Source organism: Corapipo altera, unplaced genomic scaffold, assembly GCF_003945725.1.
Source record: "Corapipo altera isolate COAL_440 unplaced genomic scaffold, ASM394572v1 61305, whole genome shotgun sequence".
Taxonomy (NCBI): domain Eukaryota; kingdom Metazoa; phylum Chordata; class Aves; order Passeriformes; family Pipridae; genus Corapipo; species Corapipo altera.
The window spans coordinates 1495745-1521111 of record NW_020884909.1 but is presented as its reverse complement, the minus strand read 5'-3'; the positions used below and the strand labels follow the sequence as shown (position 1 = coordinate 1521111).

Below are 25367 nucleotides of genomic sequence, written 5' to 3'. Positions count from 1 at the left end.
AGGAGAGCAGAAAATCCCCATGAAAAGCAACAAATACAGCTTTTCTGAACATACAAATAATGTAACTCTAAAGCACATTACCTGAAGCCAATTTTAAGCTTTTACACAATGGCCAAAAGTTTCCTTTTTCCCTTTCCTACTGATCTCTCTGCATGTTCTCTCTGAATTTCGTTGCACTGCCCATAGTGAGCTGCAGTTAACTACTGAATAGTAATTTTCATAGGCCTTGAGAGTCATGCTTCTGGAAAGAAACAAGTGAACAGCATCTGCAAAAATGCAATTTCTTCTTAACATAATGGCTTTGGATCTTCTTAGGAAATGAAAACATTAGAATTAGTCTGAGTAGGAGCATAATGCATAAAGAGTGACCAGAAAAAGCACTTAGGAAGCCTAAAGGTATCACAGCGCTCAGAGATCTATTACCCAATCTTCCATGTAAACAGCACAAACCCACAGGACAAAAGGCTCCTTGATTTTTTCTCTACCCTTGGAGGCCCTAGGAAAGGCCAAAAGGAATTTGAAGTTACACAAAGCTTTTTTCCCAAACCCACTCACACATGCCTCTCACATCAGGACAACTTTGCCTCGTGACAGCTGCTGCAAAGTATGGAGAGTTGGCCAGAAAAAGCTGGCAGTAAAACCACAGACTGACAAACTCCAGCCAGAAAACATTTTTAAAATCATGGTACAATGTATTTGGCCTGCCTTTACACAAAACAGGTAACACTTTGTGCTGAGGCAAAAGGCCCAGCAGGAAAAACACTCTGGAGTCACTTGTAGTGTCACATCAACACACAAAACTGTGGGTGAGGGCTGCAAACTGTGGCAGTGCAGCTTTGTCCCGGGACCGACCCCAGCCAGCCAAGTCCAGGTGTAAATGTGAGCGCAGCCTTGGGGCACTGCACTTGCGGGATTGGGGAAAACGTGCCACTCACAGGTAATGCTAAGGACTTGTCACTTACGCTGCAGAAACACCTACCACACCTTGCTGGTGGAATGGTGGGCCGTACAAGAACTGCCCCAGCAGAGATGAGAAGCAGTTTTGTTTGGAAGAATGAAATTCCGAGGCTATCATCCTAAATCCATGAGCAATAGCGAGACCAGTATAAACTGCTTCACTTTGCAGAGTGTCTTCAGTTTCTTAAACCTTTAAAACTTATTTCTCCCCATTTGTCTGCCATGACCCACCTGCTCCAGTCTGTTTCCATTCCAGTGGAAAGACTGAAAGGTTGTCACTATTCAATTGTATTGAGGAATGTGTGCGTGCGTGGAGAGGAAAGGTTCTGCTTTGCCAAACACCTGCAGCAGTCCCCGGCTTGGACTCCTTCCTCACCCGCCCTGCTCTCCTTGTTGCAACATTACATAAAGTCTCCTTTCACCTCCCGCTCCAGCGGCTCCTTCTCCGCTGGGGAACGCGGGGCCGGGTCGCGGGGTGGGATGGCGGGGAGTGACGCGGGGGTGGGTCGCAGGGGTAGGACACGGGGTGGGCTGCAGAGAACAGGGGTGGGACGGGAGAGTGGGACGCGGGCGGGGAGGGGCGAGACACAGGACGCGGGTCTGAGATGCGGGACGCGGGTCTGAGATGCGGGACGCGGGTCTGAGATGCGGGATGCGGGATGCGGATCCAGAACGCCGGATCCCGGCTCGGGATCCGCGCTCGCCGCTGAGGGGGCGGCACGCGGAGCCCTACTTCCGGCCCGGCGTTGCCGCCTCTCTCTCGAGAAGGGGCGGGGTCGTCTCTGGCCAATAGCGGAGCTCGGCGGGAGCGAGCGGTGGTCGCTGGTTGGTCGGCGCGGGCCGGGGGCGGGGCTCGGCGGCAGGGCCGGACCGCCGGCGGGGCCGCCCCGCAGAGCCGGCGCAGCGCCGCCCGGGACGGGTCGGGGCTGCTACCGGTACCACCGCCGGGTCCGTACCAGGATGCGGCTGCGCTCGGGCGTGTTCGCCTCCTCCTGCCTCCTCGTGCAGGCCCTGGGCGTCGCGCTGTTCCTCCGCGGCTTCTTCCCGGTGCCCGTCAGGTCTCTGCCCCGCAGAGAGGCCCGTGCGGACTCTCCCGCCGAGCCGGCCCCGCCCGGCCCAGGTAACGCGAGCAGCCGCCCACCGCGCCCTCTCCCTCGGTGCCGCGGGACACCTTTCTGGAGACGCCTTCGTGCTTCCAGAACTGCTTCCGGAGTAGTTTAGAACTTAGCTGGTTTCCATGTAGTTGTCAATTACTGCCAGCAGCATCTGCTCAATGTGGCAAAAAGCCTCCAGCGTCAGCTGTCACGTCTCTGAAGGGTTTTCCTGTCCTTTTATTCCCCGTTCCCTGACGCCGATGTTGCCGTCATACCCCTCCTGTTTAATGGCAAGTTTTTTGCATTAAATGATGCCATCTCAGTTCAAACGCCTGAGTGATTGCTCTGTTAACTCGCTGGTTGTGTTGTGCCCAAGAACCATCGTGTCTGTGATGCTTCTGTGTTGTGTGAGCGTCTTAATGCCACCTCGTTGGGATTTTAGCACCTCAGTAGCGACAAAGTGACTGTAGCAATGCAGATTGCAACGTGCACAGTATCGCTGTCCATTACCATTTCTGTGAAATCACCGCCTTTACAGGTCCTGCTCTATTCTGTAGCTGAATTGGCGAAACCAAAGTTTTCAAGCGTCTTTGAAATGAGGAGTCAGTAGAGGACATGTTGATAACATAACTTTTTTACGTGTTCAGTCTCAAGTTGCATTAAAGTAATGCGAAGAAGAGGACTGTGTACTTGAAGGAGTGTTCTTTCTTCACCAGTGTTTGGAGCTTGTAGGGTGAAACTTCAGGTTCAGTGGGCAGCTGAATAGAGTAGGAGTTATTTTGCTCGTACAAAGCTCTTGCTCGGGACATCTACTTAGTAACTTTGTGGAACAGGACTGTACCTACCAAGCTGGGTCTTCAGCTGCTTGTTATTTGTTGTTATTCTTCCAAAGTGTGTGACTTTTTTTTTTTTGTAGAACCACAGTATATTCTGAGTTGGGAGGGATCCACAAGGATCATTCGAGTCGTGACTTGAATTGTGAGATGCAGTGGAGGGAAGAGAAGGTTGTGTAATTTAGAATGTGATGTGCTGATACCAATTAAGCAGGGACAGTGAAAGAATCTAATCTGGTAACAGACCTGAGTGGATTTTGCTGGATGGCAGGTTGCTTTTTAGCTGGAGTTTACCAAGACTGCCAGAGATGTTTGATAGGCTGCTGTGAGTGAAATGTTGCATTCACATGTGATTATTGGCTGGAGACTAATGCAGAGGGAGACTGCTTGGGTGGGACGGAGATGTCAGATAACTGGGTTTTGGAAGGACTGATTTGTGCTGAAGAGTGTTAGTGTGCACCACAGGGCTCTACAGGCAGTTTAAATTTAGGCGTGTCACTGGTAATCCCAGGCGTAGTAGGCAAAAATGGAGTGACAGTGGAAGAACACTTTCTTTCTGTAGTTCTTGGGTTATGATTTGCTTGCACAGTGATCTCTTGGTCTGAACGGTAAGCTCTAAAGGCAAGGTGTTGCTTACTAAACACATGATGCAGAAGGCTTTCAACCTACTTTAGGTCTATTCAGGAAAGATTATTTCCCCAGGGTCTCTGTATTTCCTGCATGTTTCCTCTGTGAGTCCTGGCTGCCATTGACTCCATGCTGTCGTGCCTGTGGGATGTCTGTAGTAGTGAATCCTTGCAGCACATCATTGTAGGACGTTTTTGATGGAGAACCTGTGGTTTTCTTCACTGCTTGCAGAAGTTCAGCTTCATTTAAAGTAACTGTTCTCTAAGTAAGTAACCCTAAATAAGCATGCCACATGCCAAGACTTGCACCATGTGTTGTTTTCACTATCTTACAGTAAGTATTTTCAGATGGCTTGTGACTCAGAATTCATTTGAACTTCTCAATACTTTGACTTACTGATGAATTACAGTGCAGGAGAAACTTAGGAGAAGGGTATATGTGTTTATGATCTGACCATTTTTGGTGTCCAGGAAGCTTTCTTTCACTAGTGGATAGGAGTAAATTACAAGAAAGATTTTACCGACAGTACATCCAGTGGTGCCTTCTTGTTTTTCATGGAGAGCCGAAGCATGCCTTTTAGTTGATAATTCAAGTCCTGTTAAACCAAAATTATCAGTTTAATTAGGGTTGCTGGTAGTTAGCATTTTATTGTTTTTGAGATTTCCTTCTTCCCCCTGCTGTGCCCTCCTCCATCATTTTCTGATCTGGAAAAATCATTAGCAGTAACGAGTCTGTGAATATCAGTTTATTGATGCTTATCTGTGTACTCCAAAACACAGTTTCTGAGGTTTTTTTTGGTTTTTTTGGTGGTTTTTTTTTGAGTTTCTTGTATTAGGCACACCACTATCTGTGACCTTTCCAAATTGTCAACCACTTATGCAGAAACAAACTTTATTCTAAAGGAGTGTAGAAACCCTAGCTTTATGTAATGCATGTACTGAAAAGTCGATTAAACACAATCTTGTCTGAGTAGAGGTCTGTGGGTAGGGTGCATTCTGCTTCCGTTTTGCCCTTCTGTGTGTTTTCCTGGTAAAGAAATGAGACTTGTAGAGGGTGAGCCAAGAGCTTAATGTCATCATGTGGACCGAACTGAATGCAGATCAAGAGTTGCTGCAGCCAGAATTAAGTCTGTGCAAGACAAGGGTGGCCCTGAAGGCATGACATTGCCTACTGCTTGATGCACAGCAGCATGTTGCTGTGCCTGCCCTTGTACCACATTCTGGGAATTCTGGAATTGGATTTTGGCCCTGCAGCTGCCATCACCGAACTAGCCTGGCATACAGTCTTCTATCCTGAAGGGAGCAAGTGTGCACAGATCTTTTACCTTCAAGTTTCAGTGAAATTGTCTATTTCTTTGTAGTTTTTCTGCTATCTCATATTTCTTTGTAATTTTCCTGTTATGCTTGTGTTCTGATGTGCAAAATTGTGTGTTAGTACAAGTGAATGTAGCATCTTTTTTTTAAAAAAAAGTCTGTCAGATATATGTGTAGTTCAGCTTTAATGAATTAACAAGAGGGAAAGTAGCAGCTACCCCTTCTTATTGCTTTGTACATTGTCCATTTCAAAGCTTTTCCTCAGTTTTCCCGATTTCACATCACACATTCCATTCACATTTTGTTTTACTTCCTAGATGCTTTGTTGGAGTTGCAGTTGTGTTATTCCTGTGCTGGATGGCCTGAAAACCCAGCATCCTCTGATTACTTCTCACATTGGCTGTTGTTTGCAATTTCTCATTTCCAAATGTAAAAATAATAAAGGAGTTGAAAGCACTCATTTCTGTGGTGAAGTTATCCTTTTAACTTCTGTCTAGTCTTTGGTAAAATTTGTTAATGACTTTTGTGTACTCTGCTTTTGTTGCTTAGGAATGGTTTCCAACTGGACCAAGATTCCTGCACCGCTTTTCAATAAAGTTGTCATTGTGCTGATAGATGCTTTGAGAGATGACTTTGTGTTTGGATCCAAAGGGAAACAGTTCATGCCATATACTACGCAAGTTGTTGAAAAAGGGACTTCCTACAGCTTCATTGCTGAAGCAAAGCCACCTACTGTGACTATGCCTCGAATTAAGGTAAATTATTTTTTTTTTTTCCCATTTCATTTGAGAAAGTTTTGAAGTGTTTGTTTTGTATGCTTGGAGTTGGCATAAAGGATAGGTTTGTTGTGGCTGGATCTCTCTTAGCTGTAGGAGTGCATGTGATAGAGTCCTGATTTGCCATCACCCAGAGGTTAAGGCCCTAGTGCATAATCTCTTTATTTGCAGTCATGGGAAAGCCAGTAGCTTCTCAGTTGTCAAGTTTCCCGCTGGTCTTCTATCCAAGAACATATTTTATTTCTCTGTGTTCTTGTAACTTGGATAGAAAATCCAGTTTAGTATTAAATTGTTTTGTCATAAGGATGTTTTTGAAGAACTTAAAAAGGAAACTGTGTGAAGTTTTATGTAACTAAAAGATTAATTGTGGTGGTATCATCAAAATACTTGATCATCCAGACTTGTCAGTGATGGATCTGAGTGACACCACTGCATTGAAGAAGCTGGGGGAGTGATCTTTGTAGGTCAACTAGAAGGCCAGTGAGAGAGTGAGTGGGAAACAGTCTGGTAACTATTGGTAGGTGGACTTCATTTCATTTCCTAGACGTTTCTTATTTAGTGTTTCAAATGTACTATCATTGTGAATGTTGAGTCAGTTTACTTAGACCTTTTTGGTGATTTAATGACTAGTAAATGAAACAAATTTCAGCTAAGTCATACAAAGTCATTTTGCTGTCCACTAGTTAAGACAATATTATTTTTAGCTTTTGTAAAGCCATCATCTCTGACATCAATTAGCACTGTATTGTGGCAGGTGAGGTTATGTGCCAGGGCAGCTTGTGTTCCTTTACTTTGTTATGTTTCTTTACTTAAAGTATAATTTGCCTGCCATCTGGTTTATTGCTTCCTCCTGCTTACACTGTTACTGTCTTCTGATCCCTGGAAGCTTCTTGTTTAATGTTGTCTCTTTTCTTGTTTCATGTAGGCTTTGATGACAGGTAGCATACCTGGTTTCATTGATGTTGTTGTGAACCTCAATTCTCCAGCTCTGTTAGATGACAATCTGATATGGCAGGCAAAAGCAGCTGGGAAAAGAATAATCTTTTATGGTGATGATACATGGGTTAAATTGTTCCCAAAGCACTTCATGGAATATGATGGAACTACATCATTTTTTGTGTCAGACTTTACAGAGGTGAGAGGCTTTGTATGATCCCAAGGTAAATAAAGTGAATACAAACACACAGTGGCAACTTCTAAGAGTGAATGAGTAAAGCTATCCTTGTTCTGAAATACGCACCTGGCAATTAAATAGAAATTGGATTTACATGTGTGGATGGTATGGGCACTGTGGAGCTAAGCATTTCAGTCCTTCGTGCATATGCTGTGGGAAGTGTTTGGATGATGCAGTTACTGTATAACTTTCCTAAATGTACGATTTTCTTACAAAACTTCTTGTGGTAGGAAGTTAGACCAGTTGCTTTGTTTAAAAATTCCACTCTCCACGTTTCCAGTTTGCTATCGTATTTATATTAGTTAATGCCGTCCTTAAGCAGCCAATTAATAGATTATCTTGGTCTTCTAGAGGCATACTTTTGTAGTATTGCATCACTTTTGTAATTGCAATAGGAGTAGTGTTTCATAATGTTATCAAAGAAGGAGCACAGAAAGTAAATGAAACAAATTGTGAAAATTCTTACTCTGGACACACTAAAAGAGTAAATGCTTTAGCAATTTTAGTTCATTCTTGAACCTTTATGGTTTGTTAAACCTCAGGCTGCTGACTCACTGCTACTGACATATTTTATTAACATGTGTAAGGCAGTTAGAAAGGTCTAAATGGATTGGAAGACACTTCTAACTGGTTACACTAGTAAGACTTGCAAAAGCTTCAACGTGCAGTGGAAAAATGCAAGTATGCTGCTAGATCTGTGATTTTGTGACTCTCAAACTCTTTAGGCAGTCTTTATCTGTCTGAATATAGTCCCTTGAACACACAGCTTTTTATAGATTTTTTTGGTATTTATATCCAGAGTCAGCAAAGTGATGTTGCATGTGAAATATTATAAGGATTTTTAATATCCAGGGAGAAAATATGCAACTAAAAATGCATTGTCAGCCTAAGCAGGAAAACAGGTAAGTTAGGCTCCAAATAGCACTTTTCAAATAATTTTACTTTCTCACTATGTTGCCAGTTCTTTCATTCGTAGCAAGTACAATCTTCTTGTGTTTGCCTAGCAAAAACTGAGTTGAAAAAGCAAGTGTGGGTTTTTTGCCCTCCTGTGATTCCAAGCACTAAACAGAGGCTTTTCCCTGTGCTTACAATACTTTATGTACTTGACAATTTGTGAAGTGAGAGATCAAGAGTGCGAAGGATGAAAGTGGTTTAAGTTTCTGTGGAAGCTTGGCAACCTGTTTGCCTTGTTTGTATGTAATCTGATGCATCATGACCAGAAACAAGTAATTGGGGTGAAGAATCTCTTTATCTCTTTTGTAAGAGAAATATATTTGACTGCCTGACATTGAACTAATTGGTCTGATTTTTTTTCTCTCATTAACCTTGTGAGTGACTGTAATTCTCATCAACTTCTGCAGAATTTTCATGGGTAGTGCGATCTAATTTTTCCATGCTTTTTACAAGAGAGAAGTTATTTTTACCTTTTAATTGTTTTCCTTTTCTTTGAGGTTGATGACAATGTTACCAGGCATTTGGATAGAGTGTTAAAGAGAGAAGACTGGGATATCCTAATACTACATTACCTGGGATTGGACCATATTGGACATATTAGTGGGCCAAACAGCCCATTAGTGGGACCAAAACTTCGTGAAATGGATAACATACTGAAGAAGATTCATATTTCTCTTCTTTCAAAGGTAATATAGCTTCTTCTTGGATCAGTGTCTTGTTACTTGTGGACTGACATTAAAATGCTCGCTGGTTGTGGATGGTAGCTCGTTTATTCCTGGACTGAAGTGGGTATTCTTCAGTTCTTTTCCTTCCCTTCCCAGGACATTCCCCAGTTAACAGTACAGTGTAGCATTTTTAAGGATTTACTGGCTGACTTTAGTAACATCTGTTAAGAGCCTCCTCTGAGCAGCTGTGGGAAATAACTCCCTCTTGGTGTGCAGCAAGAGGAATGCATGCCAAAATTCTCTTATCACTTGTGAATTAGGATGGTGGTTGGTGTACTTTCTAGTAATGAAATTCAACGGGAGGAGTAATGGGCATGTAAAGCTAATGGCTCTAATGTCTACAGTTATGAAGGCATACCTAATTCTTAGATATTTGAAAAATTCAAATGGAAATGGTGGTTGTAAACTACATTTTGTCTTATGCTAAATGCAGCACATCTGAACCTGTTTTTAGGTTTGGATATACAGGTTGTCAATTACCTAAACATCCGTGTCTGGATGTTGAACTACCAAGTCCTAATTCCAAGAAACCCGAAGCATTTTTCTTGTTTGTTTTTGGCAACTGCAATTCAGAACAGCTGCTCACAAAATTTCAGTAGTACTTTTAGACAAATGGATACTGTTGTATGAAAGGAGAGATTAAATCCTGTGTGTGGAAGCTCCATGAATGTTGTAGTGGTTTTGCTACAGCTTTTTAGTATGCTTGCTTTTGTCAACTGAAAGCCTTTATCTCAGTTTCAGAATACAGGAGTAATAAAGGCACTTTACTTTTTGGGTAGAACAGGTACTGGTAATAACTAGAGATGACAAAAAACGACTTTGTTGTGGATTGACTGTTTATTTTCTGCCATCTTTGATTTGTTAGCTCAGAATTCTTGGACAGGCCTCACACTTCTGTTGTTCTCTTTATTCAGAAACATATACATTGTTTAACATCAGTCATGATTCCAAAAATGCTTGAGACACTAGAGAGTATTAGAAATAGGATTATTTTTCATATTAAATTGATATTATTTTACCATTTGCAATATTAATAATTCAGCATGTATACTAACCACTCAGTGAAGGTGAAGAAAGGAAGTGGGAAATACTTCTCTGTTAATGCTACTGTTCCTGGACTCCCGATTTTCTTCCCTCAGTGTGATAGCCTTTATTTAATCTTTTGGTGAATTTTTTGAGACTGTAAATTAAGGGGTTTTTTAAAGTTTGGGATTTTTTTTTGGTGAGTTTTTTCCTGATATATTGACAAGTCTGTTAGTAAGTATGTGCCTTCTAAAAATTACTATTACCGCACAACATTTAGCTGCAGACATCTCTTGTTATCTGCCCCAGGTGTTGTGAGCAAGTTTAAAAAAATTAAATTCACTTTGAGACATATTCATGTTTGAAAATGATAGAGATAGTGAAGTGATATATATGACTCGTGTTAGTACAATAACTTAAATTTTTTTCTGTGATTTGCAGGAAGAAGCTTCTTTGCCCAATTTGCTAGTTGTGTGTGGGGATCACGGGATGTCTGAAACGGGTAGTCATGGTGGTTCTTCAGAAGGAGAAGTGCACACACCTCTTCTGTTTATCAGCTCTGCTTTTGAAAAGAGAAGTGGTAAGGATCGAAGAACTTTTTCAGAACTGTCTTGGTTTCTGATGCAATGGTGTTAATTTTCTTCTTAGTAGCTGGTACAGGGCTGTGTTTTGGATTCAGTATGAGAATAACGTTGATAACACACTGATATTTTAGTGCTTACTGTGAATCAAGGACTTTCCTGTTTTCCCATGCTCTGGCAGGGAGCAGGTGCAAAAGAAGCCATGAGGGAGCATAGCTAGGACAGCTGACCTGAACTGGCCAAAGGGATATTCTGAACCATGGAGCATCATGCCCAGTATATAAGCTGGGGGCTGCCAATCTCTACTTGGGAAGGGCCTGGACATCAGTCAGCAGGTGGGGAGCAATTTTATTGTGCATAATTTCTTTCTCTTGGGTTTTATTCCTCTCCCTCTCTCCTTTTCATTGCTACTATTATTATAATATTTTATTTGTTTCAATTATTAAACTGTTCTTATTTTAACCCAGGAGGTTTACCTTTTCTTTCTGATTGTCCTCCGACCAAGGGTGGGGGTGTGAGTGAGTGTGCTGTTGTGTGGTATTTGGTGTAAGGCTCCAGTAGATACCAGTGCATAGTGCACCCTCATAGTCTGAGAATACTACTGCCATATATGACTGTAACAGTAACAACAACAATAATCAGGTGTAGATTATAATAATTATTATTGTAATGAAAAGGAGAGAGGGAGAGGTATAAAGCCCAAGAGAAACAAGTAATGCACAGTGCAATTGCTCTCCACCTGCTGATAGGTTCACAGCCTGTCCCCAAGAAGCAATGGACAGCCCCCAGTCAACTCCCTCCAGTTTGTGTACTGGGAAAGATGCTCTGTGGTATGAACTATTCCTTTGTCCAGTCCAGGTCAGCTGTCCCAGTTGTGTTCCCTTCCAACTTCTTGTGTACCTGCTCACTGGCAGAGCATAGGAAATGGAAAAATCCTTGACTAAGGGTAAACCTTACCAACAGCTAAAACATTAGGGTATTATCAACATTATTCTCATACTGAATCCAAAACATAGCCCCGTATGAGATACTAGGAAGAAAATTAACTCTATCCCAGCTGAAACCAGGCCAAGGACACATTGGCAACTCTGATTTATACTTGCTCTAGAATTCTTCCTGAAAAGTACTTTGATTTCTTCTACAACTATCTGACAAGGCCCATTCTATGTGACCCAAAGCTCTGGTTTTAGCCAAAGCTAGCATCTGTATCATGATAAAACCATGAGTTAAGCTTTGTAACCGTTGAGAGAATTGTGTATTTTTTGGATGATAATTTTCTACAGTACTACCTTAGCTGAGTGTTGAGAGCTAACAAGATCTGTGGTCAAGATCCTGGGCTATTGGTAAATAAATAGGTTTAGAAGCAAAATCCTATTTGAAGTGAGTTTTGTCTTTGTATTTTCCAGAATATTTCCTTGGCCTCCATTCTTCCTTCTCAGCTAGGACAGAGAAATGAATTAGTTTCTCATACTGAGAGTTAACAGGCAGGAGGAAGAATTGCTCTGTGAAGGCGTGAGAGGTGACAGCAGTGAAAACATGACTATTGATGGCTAAGCCTTAAGGAAAGAATATGGAGCATGAGTGTATTTACTGTAGTTAATTTTATATCATTGATATGAGTTGGTATGTTTCTGAAACTGATTTTCTACTTGTAGATAATAATGAAAGATAAAAGTAAAGTAGCTTAAGGTAAGAGACAAGAAGGAAATGGAGTGGTAGAGAATCTTTAGTCTAATTTCTGTAGTAGTGCTTAAAGAAACTCCTCCTTGACTGAGGGAATTGGTGAAATGTGAAGTGATATTCACCAGAAGTGAATATTTTCCCTTACAGTGCTTTCTTCTGCCTTTCATTCTGCCTTTTGCTCATTTCCATCTGATTTCTTTGCTTTTAAAGCCTGTTTGCAGAACATTCGTTTGTTTATCTTGCTGGAGATTCCTGCAGCACAGTAAAGTACATTTTTCTGTCTGTCATTTATAAGGCTGTTATTCAACTGCAATAGAAAGCATTGCTTGAGGACTCATTGAACTCTTCTTGGGTCTAAAAACAAAACAAAGTCAAGAGTGGACCAAAACTCTTGGATAAGCTTTTGCTTTGTGAATTTCACCAGTATGTGTTGACTGCCAGGCCATGAGAGTGTAGATTCTGTAAATGCAGTCTCCTGTTCATTGGGATTGCTTTCTGTTAGGTTTAAACTAAAGATACTGTTTTTACAATACAGTGAAATATATCTCTTCACCTGTCTTTTGGGATAGAGTTTGTGATTTCGAATGATGCGTTTGTAAATATCCAGCAGTTTACTTCTCATTGGTACAATAATTAGGATTATAGTGACTGCTCCTACTGTAAACAAAATGTACTGTGGTTAATTTGGTAGACCTCAAAATAGTAATCCTGTGGGCTTTTTGCATTTAGTATGCTGTCAGAATATTACTCGTGTAGCCTTCTACAGAGATGCGTCACCCATGATTGGCTAAATGCAGTTGGTAGTTTGGCTTTTTTTTTTAACCAGTTAAGTACTTGGCTTTAAAGATAAAATCTGAAAACTGCTGACATACAGGCACTCATGCAAAGACGCTTTACGGATTATAGATGGCATTCTGTACAAATATGGGATTAATCGGAGCTAGATAGATGAGAAATGAGAGAAGTTCTAATGCTCTTGAAGGGAGCCTTGGGAGTAATAAAGACTATATAGAATTCTTTCTGTACTGTCCTTAAGTTAAAACACTCAGTGCCTGGAGTTACAAGGAGGACAAAACAAAAGCATAGTAGAAAAATACTGCTGCGTAACTAGTTCAACATGCAAAGGAACAATTGGCACAGCAATCTTAAACAAAAGGTTACTTATGTTAATGAAATCATTCACATGTACCAATGTCTGTGGGACTGAAGGTTAATCCTGATAACTGCAGTGAGTTAATGGGATCCTGCACAGAACCCTTTAAAAATGACTGAGTTTGCCTGCATGCAGCTACAGATTTTGAGCCTCAGCATTCTTTACCTGATCTCTAATTCTGTTTGCCTAGCAACCTGATATTAATTGAATCTTGAGCTGTTGTCATTATATTGAGAAGCTTCTAGAATGCTGTCAACATTATTTTGGATTCTCATTCTTTGTTCATGCATTAAATTAGTCTCCTCTAGTGGTTCCTGCTATTTCTAATGTGAAAGTTATGAAACCCTCTTAGGATGTGGGCTGCAACTTGATGTTAAGGTGATCTGGACCATCTGTTTTCTTACTTACATAACATTCATGTTGTGTTTACAGTAGTTGTTAGCATTGAAGAGTGATACTGGCTGAGAATTTAATAAATTTTGGATTTACAGCAGCAGAGGACAGCAGCTGAAAAAGATCAGTCAGCTCTCTGTAGACCACTTGAAATAGCTGAGCTAACAGCAATGAAAAAATTTTGAAACTAATAAGGTGCCAGCTGTCTCTGGAGAAATAGAATGGACCTTTTATTGAAATACCTTTCTCATTTTTTTTCCCCCTGTTCTTTTCTTTTGTTGATTCTAGGTCCTCTAACCCAACCTGAACGTGTGCAACAAACAGATTTAGCCAGCACACTGGCAGTAGGTCTTGGTCTGCCAATTTCAAGAAATAGTGTTGGGAACCTTATACTGCCAGTTGTTGGAGGCAAGACAATGAGAGAACAACTACGTTTTGTGCACTTGAATGGGTTCCAGCTTAGCAGGTTGCTGCAAGAGAATACACCTGCATATGAAAAAGGTAAATCAGCTATAAAAAAAATGTTACATAGATACCAAAAGATGATTTTTAATTAAACAGTTTGGACTTTCAGATTCAGGAGTATAGCACGGTGCTGCAAAGTAGCTGTTCATTTAAGAGCAATATTCAGAGAAATGATACTGAGTTCAGTCTTTGCTGTAACTTACTTTGATACACTGCCCCTGAATACAGCTTTTTTAATGACCAGTAATACTCCTAGTAGGCAAAAGAGCAGAAATAATGATGAAGGACTAAGATTAAAGGAAAACTGCCAGTGTGGTTAAATCTCAGTGGTTTCGTAACTGCTCTTTGTGAGGTGTCCTACATAGGGCACTTACTCTGAGCTATTTGGAGAATTAGCACAGCGGAGTGAATTTTCTAGTTTAAATAAAAAGATTCTTCAAGTAAAACTTGGAAATAATTTAGGGTAGGTTATCTTTTTATTTCATTCTTAGGTACGAGTTTATTTGGAGTGAGAACCTAGAGAACTGCAGAGTTGCTTATTAAAAATACATGCGTGTGTGTTTGGAGGAAAGAATAAAAAACAAGTGGAAAAAATAACTCCAATCTAGGAAAATGTAGTGTTTCGTTAAGAAGCACGATACAAACTGCAATATAAATAAGGAAGTTAATATGATAATTATGTGAAAAAATTGAGTCAGAGGATGAAGGAGAATATTTTACCACAGACCTTAGAAGATGTTGTTATAAAGTGGCTGTGAAGCTTGTCACTTGATTTATAATCTGTTGAATCATTAAAATAACCAGATGAGAATGCAGAGCTGTGTTGCAGCTATGAATAATTAAAATGGATAGCAATGTAAATTTTAGCACGGTGATCATTGTGGGTCAAGAATCAATTATCTTTCAACATCACAGCTTCTAGTTGTAACTAAACCCTGTCCAGGAACTGAACCAAAACTGCTGCTTGTGGTAGCAACGTGTCAATAGCAGGACCCATGCTCCAGCTATTTTGATATTTTATTGGGTTTTTTTGCACAGATTTCCTCTCTTAACCCATTTGTCAAGTGAGGAACTTGCCTTGTTGGGGGAGTTCAGGATATGGCTGTGTTGCTGAAATTTCTGTCACAAAACTCCATCTGATGGTGTTTCTTCATGCACTGGTGAAACAGACTGAAGTTTCTACCAGCTTGTGGTTTATATCTTCACAAGTAGCCTTGTTTTTCTTAGGGTGTTCTAGATGGGCAAGGCTGCTGCTTAATAATTTGGTCTTTACGATTAAGATTGGCAGGGAAAAGTTATGTGCTGTTTGTTTAATGTTGTTTGACTGATGGTGAATACTTCAGGCCGTAGAAATATTAAAGAAAAGGTCACTGACTCAGTGACTAAGATATGTAATTTAAAAGCGTGCATGAATGGCCTTTTGTTTTGCATGGTTTTTAAGTGAAGATGAATGCCATCCCACCTATCCCACTGCAGGCACACACACACGTATGCATATCTGTCGTGATTCCCATAGAAAGAGTTACCTTGCGGAGAAGTGATTATATTCCGTAATCTGATTCACGTTTGAGAAGATTGCCCTGTTTTTAAAAAGGTTAAAAAGGAGGACTCTGGGAACTACTTAGCAGTAAGCCTCATCTCTGTCCCTGGTAAGATCATGAAACAGGTCCTCCTGGAAGACATGTCAAAATACATGGAAGACAAGAAGGTTGTTAGAGATGGCCGACACTGCTTTAGTAAGGGCAGATTGGGCCTGACAAATTTAGTGTCCTGTGATGGGGTAAATGCATCAGTGGACTAGAGAAAAGCTATGTTTGTTATCTACCTGGGCTTCTATAAGGCCTCTGTCAACATTCCTGCTGCTATTGTTAGAGTGATACAGGTTTGACAGGTGGACTCTGTAGTGAATAAGAAGTTGGATCCATGACCATGTCTGTAAAGTCAGTGGCCCAGTGTCCAGTGGCTCAGGAAACCAGTAATGAGTGGTGATTTAGTGAAAGATATCTGTTTTCACACCGCTGGGGGTGAACTAGGTGATCTTTAAAGGTACCTTCCCTTTCAGCCTGAACCATTCTATGATTGTAAGTTGGGAAGCTGAAGAGGGAGAGTTGCCCTTTATATGAGAGAGGCATGGAGCTCTGGTAGTGGATGTTGAAATGGTTGAGAACTTCTGGGTCAGGATTAATGCACAAACCAAGGGCAGTATTGTTATGGGTGTCTAATACAGACATTGTGATTGGGAAGAATTAGTAAATTTTCAGACAGCTAGAGGAAACCTCATATTCATCATCCATGGTGCTCATATGGTGCTTCAGCCATCCTGTTGCAGTTCAGGCTAGATAACTGGACAGTGTGGCTCAGCTGCTGGGCTCATGTGATTGTCATCAGCAGCACAAAGTCCACACAGGCCAGTGCTATTTAACATCTTCATTAATGACCTGGGCGATGGGACAGTGCACCCTCAGCAAGGGGAGGGCACAGTACAAAACTGGGAGAAGTGCTTGATGCAGTAGGTGGGTCTGCTGTCACTCAGAGGTACCTTGACAGTCTGGAGAAATGGTCTGACAGGAACCTCTTAAAGTTCAGCAAAGGGAAAAACCAAATCCTACACCAGGAAAGAAATAATCCCATACATCAGTACGGATTGGGTATTGACTGACTGGAAAACAGCTTAGTGGTGAACCACCAAGGGGTCCTTGGGGCACCAAGTTGAACACCAGCCAGCAATGCACCCTTGTGGAAGGAAGGCTGATAGCATCCAAGGCTGGATTAGGAGGATAGTCATCTGCAGGTCAATCCTTCCTCTTATCAGCTGTGGGGAACCCCCATCTGGGGTCCTGTGTCTGGTTCTGGGCTCCCCAGAACAAAAAATAGTGAGAGCAGTGAATGGCCCATGAAGGGTGATGAAGAGATTGAAATATTTGTCATGGAGAGGCTGAAGGTGATGAGACTGTTCAGCTAAGATAGGCAAAGACTCAACAGGGTTCTTATCAATGTAAGTAATATGTGATGGGAGGGAATAAAGAATATTGAACCAGGGTCTAATTGGTGGTCCCCACAAAAATAATTTGTTTGAATTAAAGGAACTTTTTTTATGTAAGGTGTGTCAAGCACTGGAATGAGTTACCCAGAGAGGCTGTGGAGGCTTCATATCTGAAAACATGCAAGACCTGACTGGACACAGATCTGAGCAATCTGCTTTAGCTTATCCTGCTCAGAGCCTTTGATTTTTATTTGTAGAACATCTGGACACTCATCAGAATTGTGCTGACAGGTCTTGAGCTATATAATTTCTGAATGCCACAGGCAAGGTCTGCTGCCAGGTTTTCTGAGGGAAAGAAATCTGAGAAGATAAGTCAATTAGACATCTCACTCACATTTGCTGCTGCAATTTTAAGCTTTCCAATGCAGATTCTCAGCTAGTAACAACTGGTGGATCATAACATTTCAGTTGAATGCTCAGAGAAATGTCTGTGATTGGAGTTGAAAGATACTTGCAGGGATAGCCTAAGCTGTGGTACTTCAAAGAAAACTATTATTATTTTCAACTCTTGAGGTCAAAACCAGTAGACTCTTCTGAAGGGGAAGACATGGGGTTCCTGTGGAGAGTGTTTTAATTTACAGCACAGAGGTTATGGCACCAGCTATTAGGACCATGAGGATGATGACTGAATCAGTCATAGTAAGAAAAGTTTCATCCATTGTAAGTTATAGCATAACATATACATTCATTTTTGGTGCCATATGAATTTCCTTTTTAATGCAGTAAGATGAAGTCAGACGTCAATTGAGTTGAATCACAGTCAGATGGGAAGGCAGGATGACCTTTATAAGCTGTTTCATGAAGCAACCATGTAGTTCCCTGGATTCAGCTGCTCCAATGTTAAGAGTAAACTGGAACAGTACACAAAAATATCTTCAAATGTGTTTTAAATATATCTATTAATAAAGAGCAGAATGAAGGCAGGTCAGTAACTTTTTTTCCCCCTAGTGTTTGTTATACAAACATGCTTTCTCTAGCCAAGAGGTAGTACAGCATTTCATGGGACTCAGATTTTGATCTATTGAGATACAAAGGAATCTTCACAGCTAAATCTATCTTCAAGTAAATAAAATTTTACATGAGAAACTTGAAGCTTGACTAAGGGCTTTATTATTTTAACTTTTTGAAAAATACTAATAAATGCTAATGTCAGGCCTTAGTTTTCTTTTGATAGAGATGGACATATGCAAGTAAGGAAGAAGTCTGAAAAAGGAGAATAAAAACAGCTGGCAAAAGTGAGGAAGTATCTAAAAACACACTGAGTTTTTGAGTAAGTTCATACCTCAGTGTAAGGTAGGCAGCTCTAGGTATCTAGCAGTGGTTTCCTCATGTTCTAAACTTCTCAACATGCATGTGAAGGATAAACTAGGACTTTTTTTTAGAGGTACTTCACAGTGGACTGAAGAGTCATGCCTGAGAACAAGTTGGATGTTGTTATTAAAATGAGTGCCCGTTTTTCAATTTGGGGCTGATCCTGAACTTTTTAGATGCGTGTGTTGATTGAAATAATTTTTCTGTTACTGTGACAATTATATATTGAAACTGGAGAAGTCACCTTTACATTATTCAGTCTATTTTTAGAACTCTTTCTAAGTGATTGCTGCCTGTGACTGTAACTAAGTGCAATTGTTGTCAGACAGATGCTTGTGAAGCATAACCATCTGCTTGTGATCAGATGGTAGTGAGGCTCAAGCACAAATTGCCAGTGTAATTCTGTGAAAGTAAACCATTGCTAGTGCTTTGGGAAATGTGTAGCTGGGCAAGCTCGCTTTGGATTTTTCCTCAAGTTTAACTTGTCTTACGAGTATCCCATGTAGGAGTGACTTGCCAGTGTTACCTGCCAGTTACCAACAATTTAGTGCCTGTGACCCTTCTTACTTTATACTTCCTGTGTACAATTGCGCCATGGAACAGGTATCATAGGACTTCAAAGGGAAAGTTGGTAACTGTGGTCCTTTATTCCTGTCTGCAAGATCCTTAAATCATTCACTCATATGTGTGTTTGACTAAACAGTCATCTTACATAACATGGGCAGAATGAGTTTGGTGGGCAGTAGCAAGGAAGGAGGTAGATGAGAATGAAATAAAAATTGTAAAAGAAATACAGAGGGAGACTGGGCAAGAAACTTGAAAAGTGAGCAGAACAGGAGCAGAAGATGTGGAGGGAATTTATTTATGTATGAAAATACAACTTGAACTCATTTCAGTGTTCTGTATAATGAAATAGTGTCATGTCAAATCTCAGTTTGATTAAAGCTCATTTTAGATGATCCTTTGTGGATGTTCTCAAAAGTATGAATATTTAACTCTTATTTCGAGCATACTGTTAGAGAAACTTTGCAGGGAATTCATTTTTCAAAGAACTACAGGAGGGAAATAAAATCATCCATGTGTCCCGGCAGCTCTCCTGATATGCCAGTATTTGCTGCTGGCTGAATTGTACTTTCTAGCAGATACCTGAAAGCCTCCTACATCGCAGGATCAGCATGCTTTGGAGTCTGCTAGAAGTCCTGGTAGAACAGACTGGACGCTGTGAGTTAAACATTGGTTTCTAAAATTCTCACTTTGAATTCAGTAGATCACAAAGTGTCTTGTGTGATAAGAGACTTACAAGTGGTAGGCACAATTCTTTCATAACTGTGCAAGAATTGTGAATAGACGTTTTTCATTCATCTTCATTCACTTGAAATAAAATTAAAAAATGATTCTGGATTTAATAATGTACTTCTGCTGGAAAAGGCATAACAAAAAATATAGTGGTTTTTTTCCACATCTGATATAATGTTCATCTACCAGGAGTAAAAATGAACTGTAACTTAAGACTTTCTGACACCAGAGTTATTTCAGTTATTGCTTTAACCTTTACTGTCTGAAACTGTACAGCAAATATATTACCCTACCTTTAGGTGAGAAGGGAAGAATTGCAAGTTATATAAAAATTTCCAAATTGACCCTTTTACACTTAGGTTATCATTAATTTTCAAGTGAAATTGCAGGGAAATAGCAAGGACTATTAATCTGAAGTGAAATTAACATTTATTTTTTGCAAGAAATACAGATAAATGTGAATATTCACGCACAGCATAATGTTCAGTGAGATGCAAGTTTTTGAAAGTTACACTCTTGCTTTCCATGTGTTGTCAACTGAATTTATATTGTGAATACATACTATACTCAGTGATCAATATTTTAAAAACAGAATCACAGATTGGGTAGAGTAGGAATGGAACACTACAGGTCATCTAGTCCAACCTCCCTGCTCAAACCAGGGTCCCCTACAGAACTACTCAGGGATGTGTCCAGACAACTTTTGCATATCTCCAGAGAAGGGCTTTGCAACTTCTCTGTGCAACCTGTTCCAGTGCTCAGTTGCCTGCACAGTAAAGAAGTTCTTCCTCATGTTTAGGTAGAACTTCCTATGTTCCACTTTCTGCCTGTTGCCTTTTGTCCTGTTGCTTGGCACCACTGAGAAGCATCAGGCTCCATCCTCTTCACACCCTACCTTCAGATATTTGTATGCATTGATAAGGTCTCCTCTAATTTGTTTCTTCTTGAGGCTGAACAGGCCCACCTCCCTCAGCCTTTCCTCACATGAGAAATGCTCCAGTTCCTTAGTCATCTCTGTAGCCTTATGCTGGACCTGCTCCAGGAGCTCCTTGTGTATTATGTGCTGACCAGCCCAGAACTGGACACAGCACTCCAGACGTGCCTCAGCAGGGCTGAGTAGAGGGGCAGAATCACCTCCCTCGACCTGCTGGCAACGCTCTGCCTGCTGCACCCCATTGGCTTTCTTGGCCACATAGGCACACTGCTGGCTCATGGACAGCTTGTTGTCCACCAGCACCCGCAGGTCCTTCTCCACAGAGCAGCTTTCCAGCAGGTTGGCCCCCAGCCTGTGCTGGTGCCTGGGGTTATTCCTCCCCAGGTGCAGGACCCTGCATTTGCCTTTGGTGAATTTCAGATGGTTCTTCTCTGCCTGTCTCATTAACCTGTTGAGGTCCTTCTGAAGTGCTGCAGAGCCCTCTGGGGTATCAGCCACTCCTTCCAGCTTTCTTGTCAGCAAACTGAGGCATCTGCCCCTTCCCGAAGTCATTGGCGAACAAGTCAAACTACTCTGGATCCGGTATCGACCCTTGGGTGACACCACTAGTGACAGACCTCCAACTGGACTTTGTGCTGCTGATTACAATCCTCTGAGCTCTGCCATTCTGTCAGTTCTCAGTCCACCTCACCATCCACTCATCCAGCCTGCACTACCAACTAATGCAGTGTGTGTCTCCTTTGATGTTTCTTCTGGAGATCGGCTAGTTGATCATTTCTCACTCAGCTTGTACAATATGCCCAGGATAGTCAGTGGTTCCAGTGGAAAACATTGATTTTGGTGTTTTTCTTTTTTTTTTTTAAACAGCATCTGAAGCATTTGAATTGTTTGTCCTGGAAACGTTTTGCAAAAGCGAATGGATATTTAAATAAGTTTTTCAATTGTTAGAGGTCTTGACGTTTTATTAGGTTAGAGATTAATTGCTTTTATTCTGAGTAACTGGCTCATCATGGTATTGCTACAGGAAGATAGTGTGATTTGTAGGTCTGAAAAAAGCTTCAACTCTCATAGGAATTATATTTTTTTATATATTATACAGGCAAATATAAAAATATGATCACAACTCTAATTAATCCTCTTTTGTTCATGGATCCTTTTGCTTCTTTTCTTTTCTCCCACCCCCCAGATCCTGGATATGAACATTTTAAGATAGCAGAAAAATCCCACGGTAATTGGATCAAACTGTATTTAGAGGGGAATAATTCAGAAATACTCTTAAATCTTGGCAAAAAGGTCCTGAAGCAATACTTGGAGGCCCTCAAGACTCTGAGTTCTTCACTAAGCAAACAAGTGGCACAGTATGACATGTATTCGATGATGGTGGGGACTGTGATCATTATGGAGGTACGAAAATAGATCTTTCACTGAAAAGGTTAAGTGTACAAAAGTAGAAGTATCTTGGTTTTGACTATTAATTGTATACACTTACTGGTCTTAAAAATTACCGAGTATGAATTCTTAGAGTTGGCTGACATTCTGCCCGGATGAGGTTAATACTCTTTTTAATGATCTGGCCTTTATAATGATTCAAGAGCACTTTTGATATGAACTACTAATGTTTTGGTGTAGCCAGTTACAGTAAATATGTAGATGTGCTACAGCTTAAATTACTCCCCTGTTAGCCTTCTATTTTTGAGTAGCTTTACTGCATTTAAAAAAAAAAAAAAGTCTGGCAAGTAAATTCCTACCCATTGCTCTCTATCTAACATTGAGTGTAGCTGCTCAAAACAGGCAATACCTTATACAGACAATTTTCACAATTCCAGGAATCGTTCTTCGTTCTGATGGGTTTAGATCCCTGAAATAAATACTTGCTGTGAGGTGCTGGGTTGCCACGTTGTATCTCCTGTAGGAATAAAGATAAGATGTACCATGTCTGGAATTTTAAGTGGATTTCTTCAACTGATCTCTTGGGCAAAACTCAAATGCTGGAAATAGCCTCAAAAGCCTCAAAAGGAAACAGTGTTATGCTTTGAGAACCATGCTGAAGGAGTAGCATGCCTGACACTGAACTTCTATGTACCAAAGTTTGCACTGACCTTTTAGATTACAAGGTTGTCAACTTCTGTGAGTAAAAGCATTTTTCCATAGGATCGAAGTACCTACTACAAGCTTAGCTTAGTCCTTGAATGTGGTGCTGTACAAGACTCTGTTACTGTTCAGTGCCTGGAATAGATAACAATATGTGAGCAGCTCATTAATATTTGAGTCTCCTTTGTCCTGGCAGGGCTCTGTGCCTTGTCTCCTATGCACTGCTCCCTGCATACAGAGTACTTCTGAAATAGCTTTGTGGTTAGACTGCTTGGTGGGGTTTGTCCCTCTGCTGATCACCTCACAGGAATGAGTTCCACTGTGCCCTTGGGTAGATGAGATGGCAGGTTCTGTTCCTGCTCTATGGATGGAGGATCTGGAGGTGGGCAAAGTTCAGTGCAAAGCTGAAGTACTTATATTTCTTTTTTTGTTCCTTTGTATTGGAAACCTATGGATTCAAGCTGTGGACAGCTGAATCACTGGATTATTTTTTATATTCTGAAATGCTTGTAGATGCTTACTGTTTCTAGAAAACAAATCTTGGGTATTATACTCAGTGGGCCTTCGTTAAAGACGCAGCTTACTAACCATGGAAATGTTCAAATTTTCATTGAGCAGTGTGTGCTCAGCATCACTGTAAGACTTGCTGCAAAGAGGCTGGAGTTTTTTATTTTCTCCAGTGTAATACTCAAGAAACTACCTTGCTTTCCAAAATCTTTTTGTCGTGGTATGTGTTTTCCACCTTTGCTGAATAAATAACAGTAGTGACACTCACATGTCACTTCAGACTACACCGTGCTAGAAATGCTGTTTATCGGATGAGGAGGATACCTCTGAGACATGGACTGATAATACTGCACTTGCTCAAAAGACCTAAATTTAGTTTTGTAGATAACTAGTGCCTTCCTACCATGAGTGCTGCTTTTGTTTTAGTTTTAAGGGCTATGTTGAAATGTAAGACCTAAGCCAGTTCAATACTCTGAAGCTGTATATTTTCATAACCAAATGAAATGTGGAGTAGAATATGATGAAGCAGCAGATGAGTGCAATGCATTTGATATTTTTTGCTCTACTTTACTGTATCTCACTGTAATGTGGGAAAAATTTAGGCAGAGGCCTTCACAAGTGGCAGTGAAAGATTACAGGTTGGCAGTGGTCTGTTTTTATCTTGATTTGTTTTAATCTTGCCCTGGTAGAGGCTGATTGAGGTCAGCGTAGTCCAAGCTCCATCTGTTCAGCTTGCAAAGCATTTTAGCATGTGGCTGAAGTTTCTTATTTTTTGTAAAGGTTTTCATTGTATTATTCATTTCCACTGCTGCAGTTACCTGAGAGAAACCTTGGAATTCTACCTGATCTGCGTACAGGTTAGAGCAAAGTTAAAGTAAAACCAATAAATCAAATTAAGATGAGGAGAAGTACAAAAAATAAATACTGGGAGAATTCATAAGCTTGAAATTCAGCATACACTTGTGTGATAGTATGAGAACTTCCCCTGGTTTGAGAAGTTATTTAACTCAGCAGGATCTCCTATATGTGTATTTCTCATACAGGAGGTGAATTGTCTTTGATAGGGTGCATGTGACTTCAGGCATTTACAGGTGACAAATAATGGGTCAAATTTGTTTGCTTAGGAACTATTTTGATGTTGGGAGCTCTTACTTTTACAGGGAATAAAGATCATACATCTTATCAGTTAGCACAGGTGAGGAGGCAAATGGTAATTTATTAAACTTGGGAACCTGTGTGTCCAAGCCCTTAATAAATGAAAACACCATCTTGGATTCTCCCATTTATATGGTATTATCTTACTGGGGGAAAAAACCCCTACATAGTTCTTTACAGGGGTTTTTTTTGATGAAGTATGTGTACTAGCAGAGTGACATGGATGACTACAGCATGATTTTTTGGTGTGAATTCTCACTCTGTGTTTTAGCTAACCCCAATTTTTAAAGTGTTAATTCCCTATTTCTTTTTTCTAGGTTCTGCTGCTGCTTTTGCTCAGTGTTCCAAAGGCCCTGAGCAAGCGGGCAGAATTTGAAGTGCCCCTCTCCCCTCCACTATTCTCCCTGCTGTTTTATTTGATGTGTCTGATGCTGTGTGCAGTTCATGTCATTGTATGCACGTCAGCAGAAAGTTTGTGCTATTTCTGCAGTATGTCCTGGCTAACAGCAGTTGGAGTGATGATGCTGATTTCCGCACTCATGTGCGGTATTTTATCTGCTATTGCAAAGATCTTTGAGAATTCCCGACTTCCACCGAAGGTGAGAGCGTGCATTCATTGTGGTTCAAAATGTTTTGCTTTTCATGGTGTGCTTTCAGGTAAAATTTTGTTAAGTTTTCACTCCGTGTGCCTAGAGAAATTTTTATTTTGTAATGTAATTTGAATAATTTAAAGTTGTAATTGAAATGTGGTGTTTTCACTGTGGCATGATACCGATTGTATAATAAAGATCACAGAAGTGCTTATTTTGCCATTACTTGAAGAAATGTTCTAAATATTGTAAAATACTTTGCAGTTGACTTCATTAGGTCGGAAACAGTTATACTGTGTACAAATTCTTTGTTGTTACACAGTGATGTTTCACAATTGCAATTAAAGCAACATGTATGATACTTTGTAACAACATGCCCCAGTGATGATCTGTCCTTTCCCAAGTACAACAGACATTAAAGCTCTGAGAAGAAAATACTTTGCCAGTACCCTATTTTCTTCAGTGCAATTCACTTCAGTATATTGAAAGTGACGAAGAAAGGAGATGTTGATAGAACTTGTTGTATCATTCTTACTTTTATATTCATCGTTCACATAAGACTTAGATGTGTCTGATCATTTAGGTAGACTTAAGTAGATTGACAGGTCAGCTACAAATATCTGCTTTATCAAATCAGAGAAAGAAGTTTCCTCTCGGGTATAGCTGCTAACAGAATAGTCTTTGTAAGT

At 40.6% G+C, this 25367-nt stretch overlaps 1 protein-coding gene across 7 annotated transcripts in view; it reads left to right on the top strand.

Moving 5' to 3' along the window:
• Nucleotides 1-1827: 1827 nt before the first annotated feature.
• The window catches only part of PIGG (phosphatidylinositol glycan anchor biosynthesis class G), an 86385-nt gene continuing 62845 nt past the window's right edge, over nt 1828-25367 (top strand). For 4 of the 7 annotated variants that reach the window (XM_027653032.1, XM_027653031.1, XM_027653030.1 and 1 more), the window contains exons 1-8: nt 1828-2077; nt 5374-5579; nt 6526-6735; nt 8226-8414; nt 9918-10056; nt 13575-13787; nt 21522-21739; nt 24406-24687. In XM_027653032.1, the coding sequence (XP_027508833.1) occupies nt 1918-2077; nt 5374-5579; nt 6526-6735; nt 8226-8414; nt 9918-10056; nt 13575-13787; nt 21522-21739; nt 24406-24687 (1617 nt within the window). In that variant the 5' untranslated portion in view covers nt 1828-1917. Of the gene's footprint in view, nt 2078-5373; nt 5580-6525; nt 6736-8225; nt 8415-9917; nt 10057-13574; nt 13788-14242; nt 14728-21521; nt 21740-24405; nt 24688-25367 lie in introns of those variants that run through there. The other 3 variants (XM_027653029.1, XR_003529253.1, XM_027653035.1) reach the window with 3 other exon arrangements.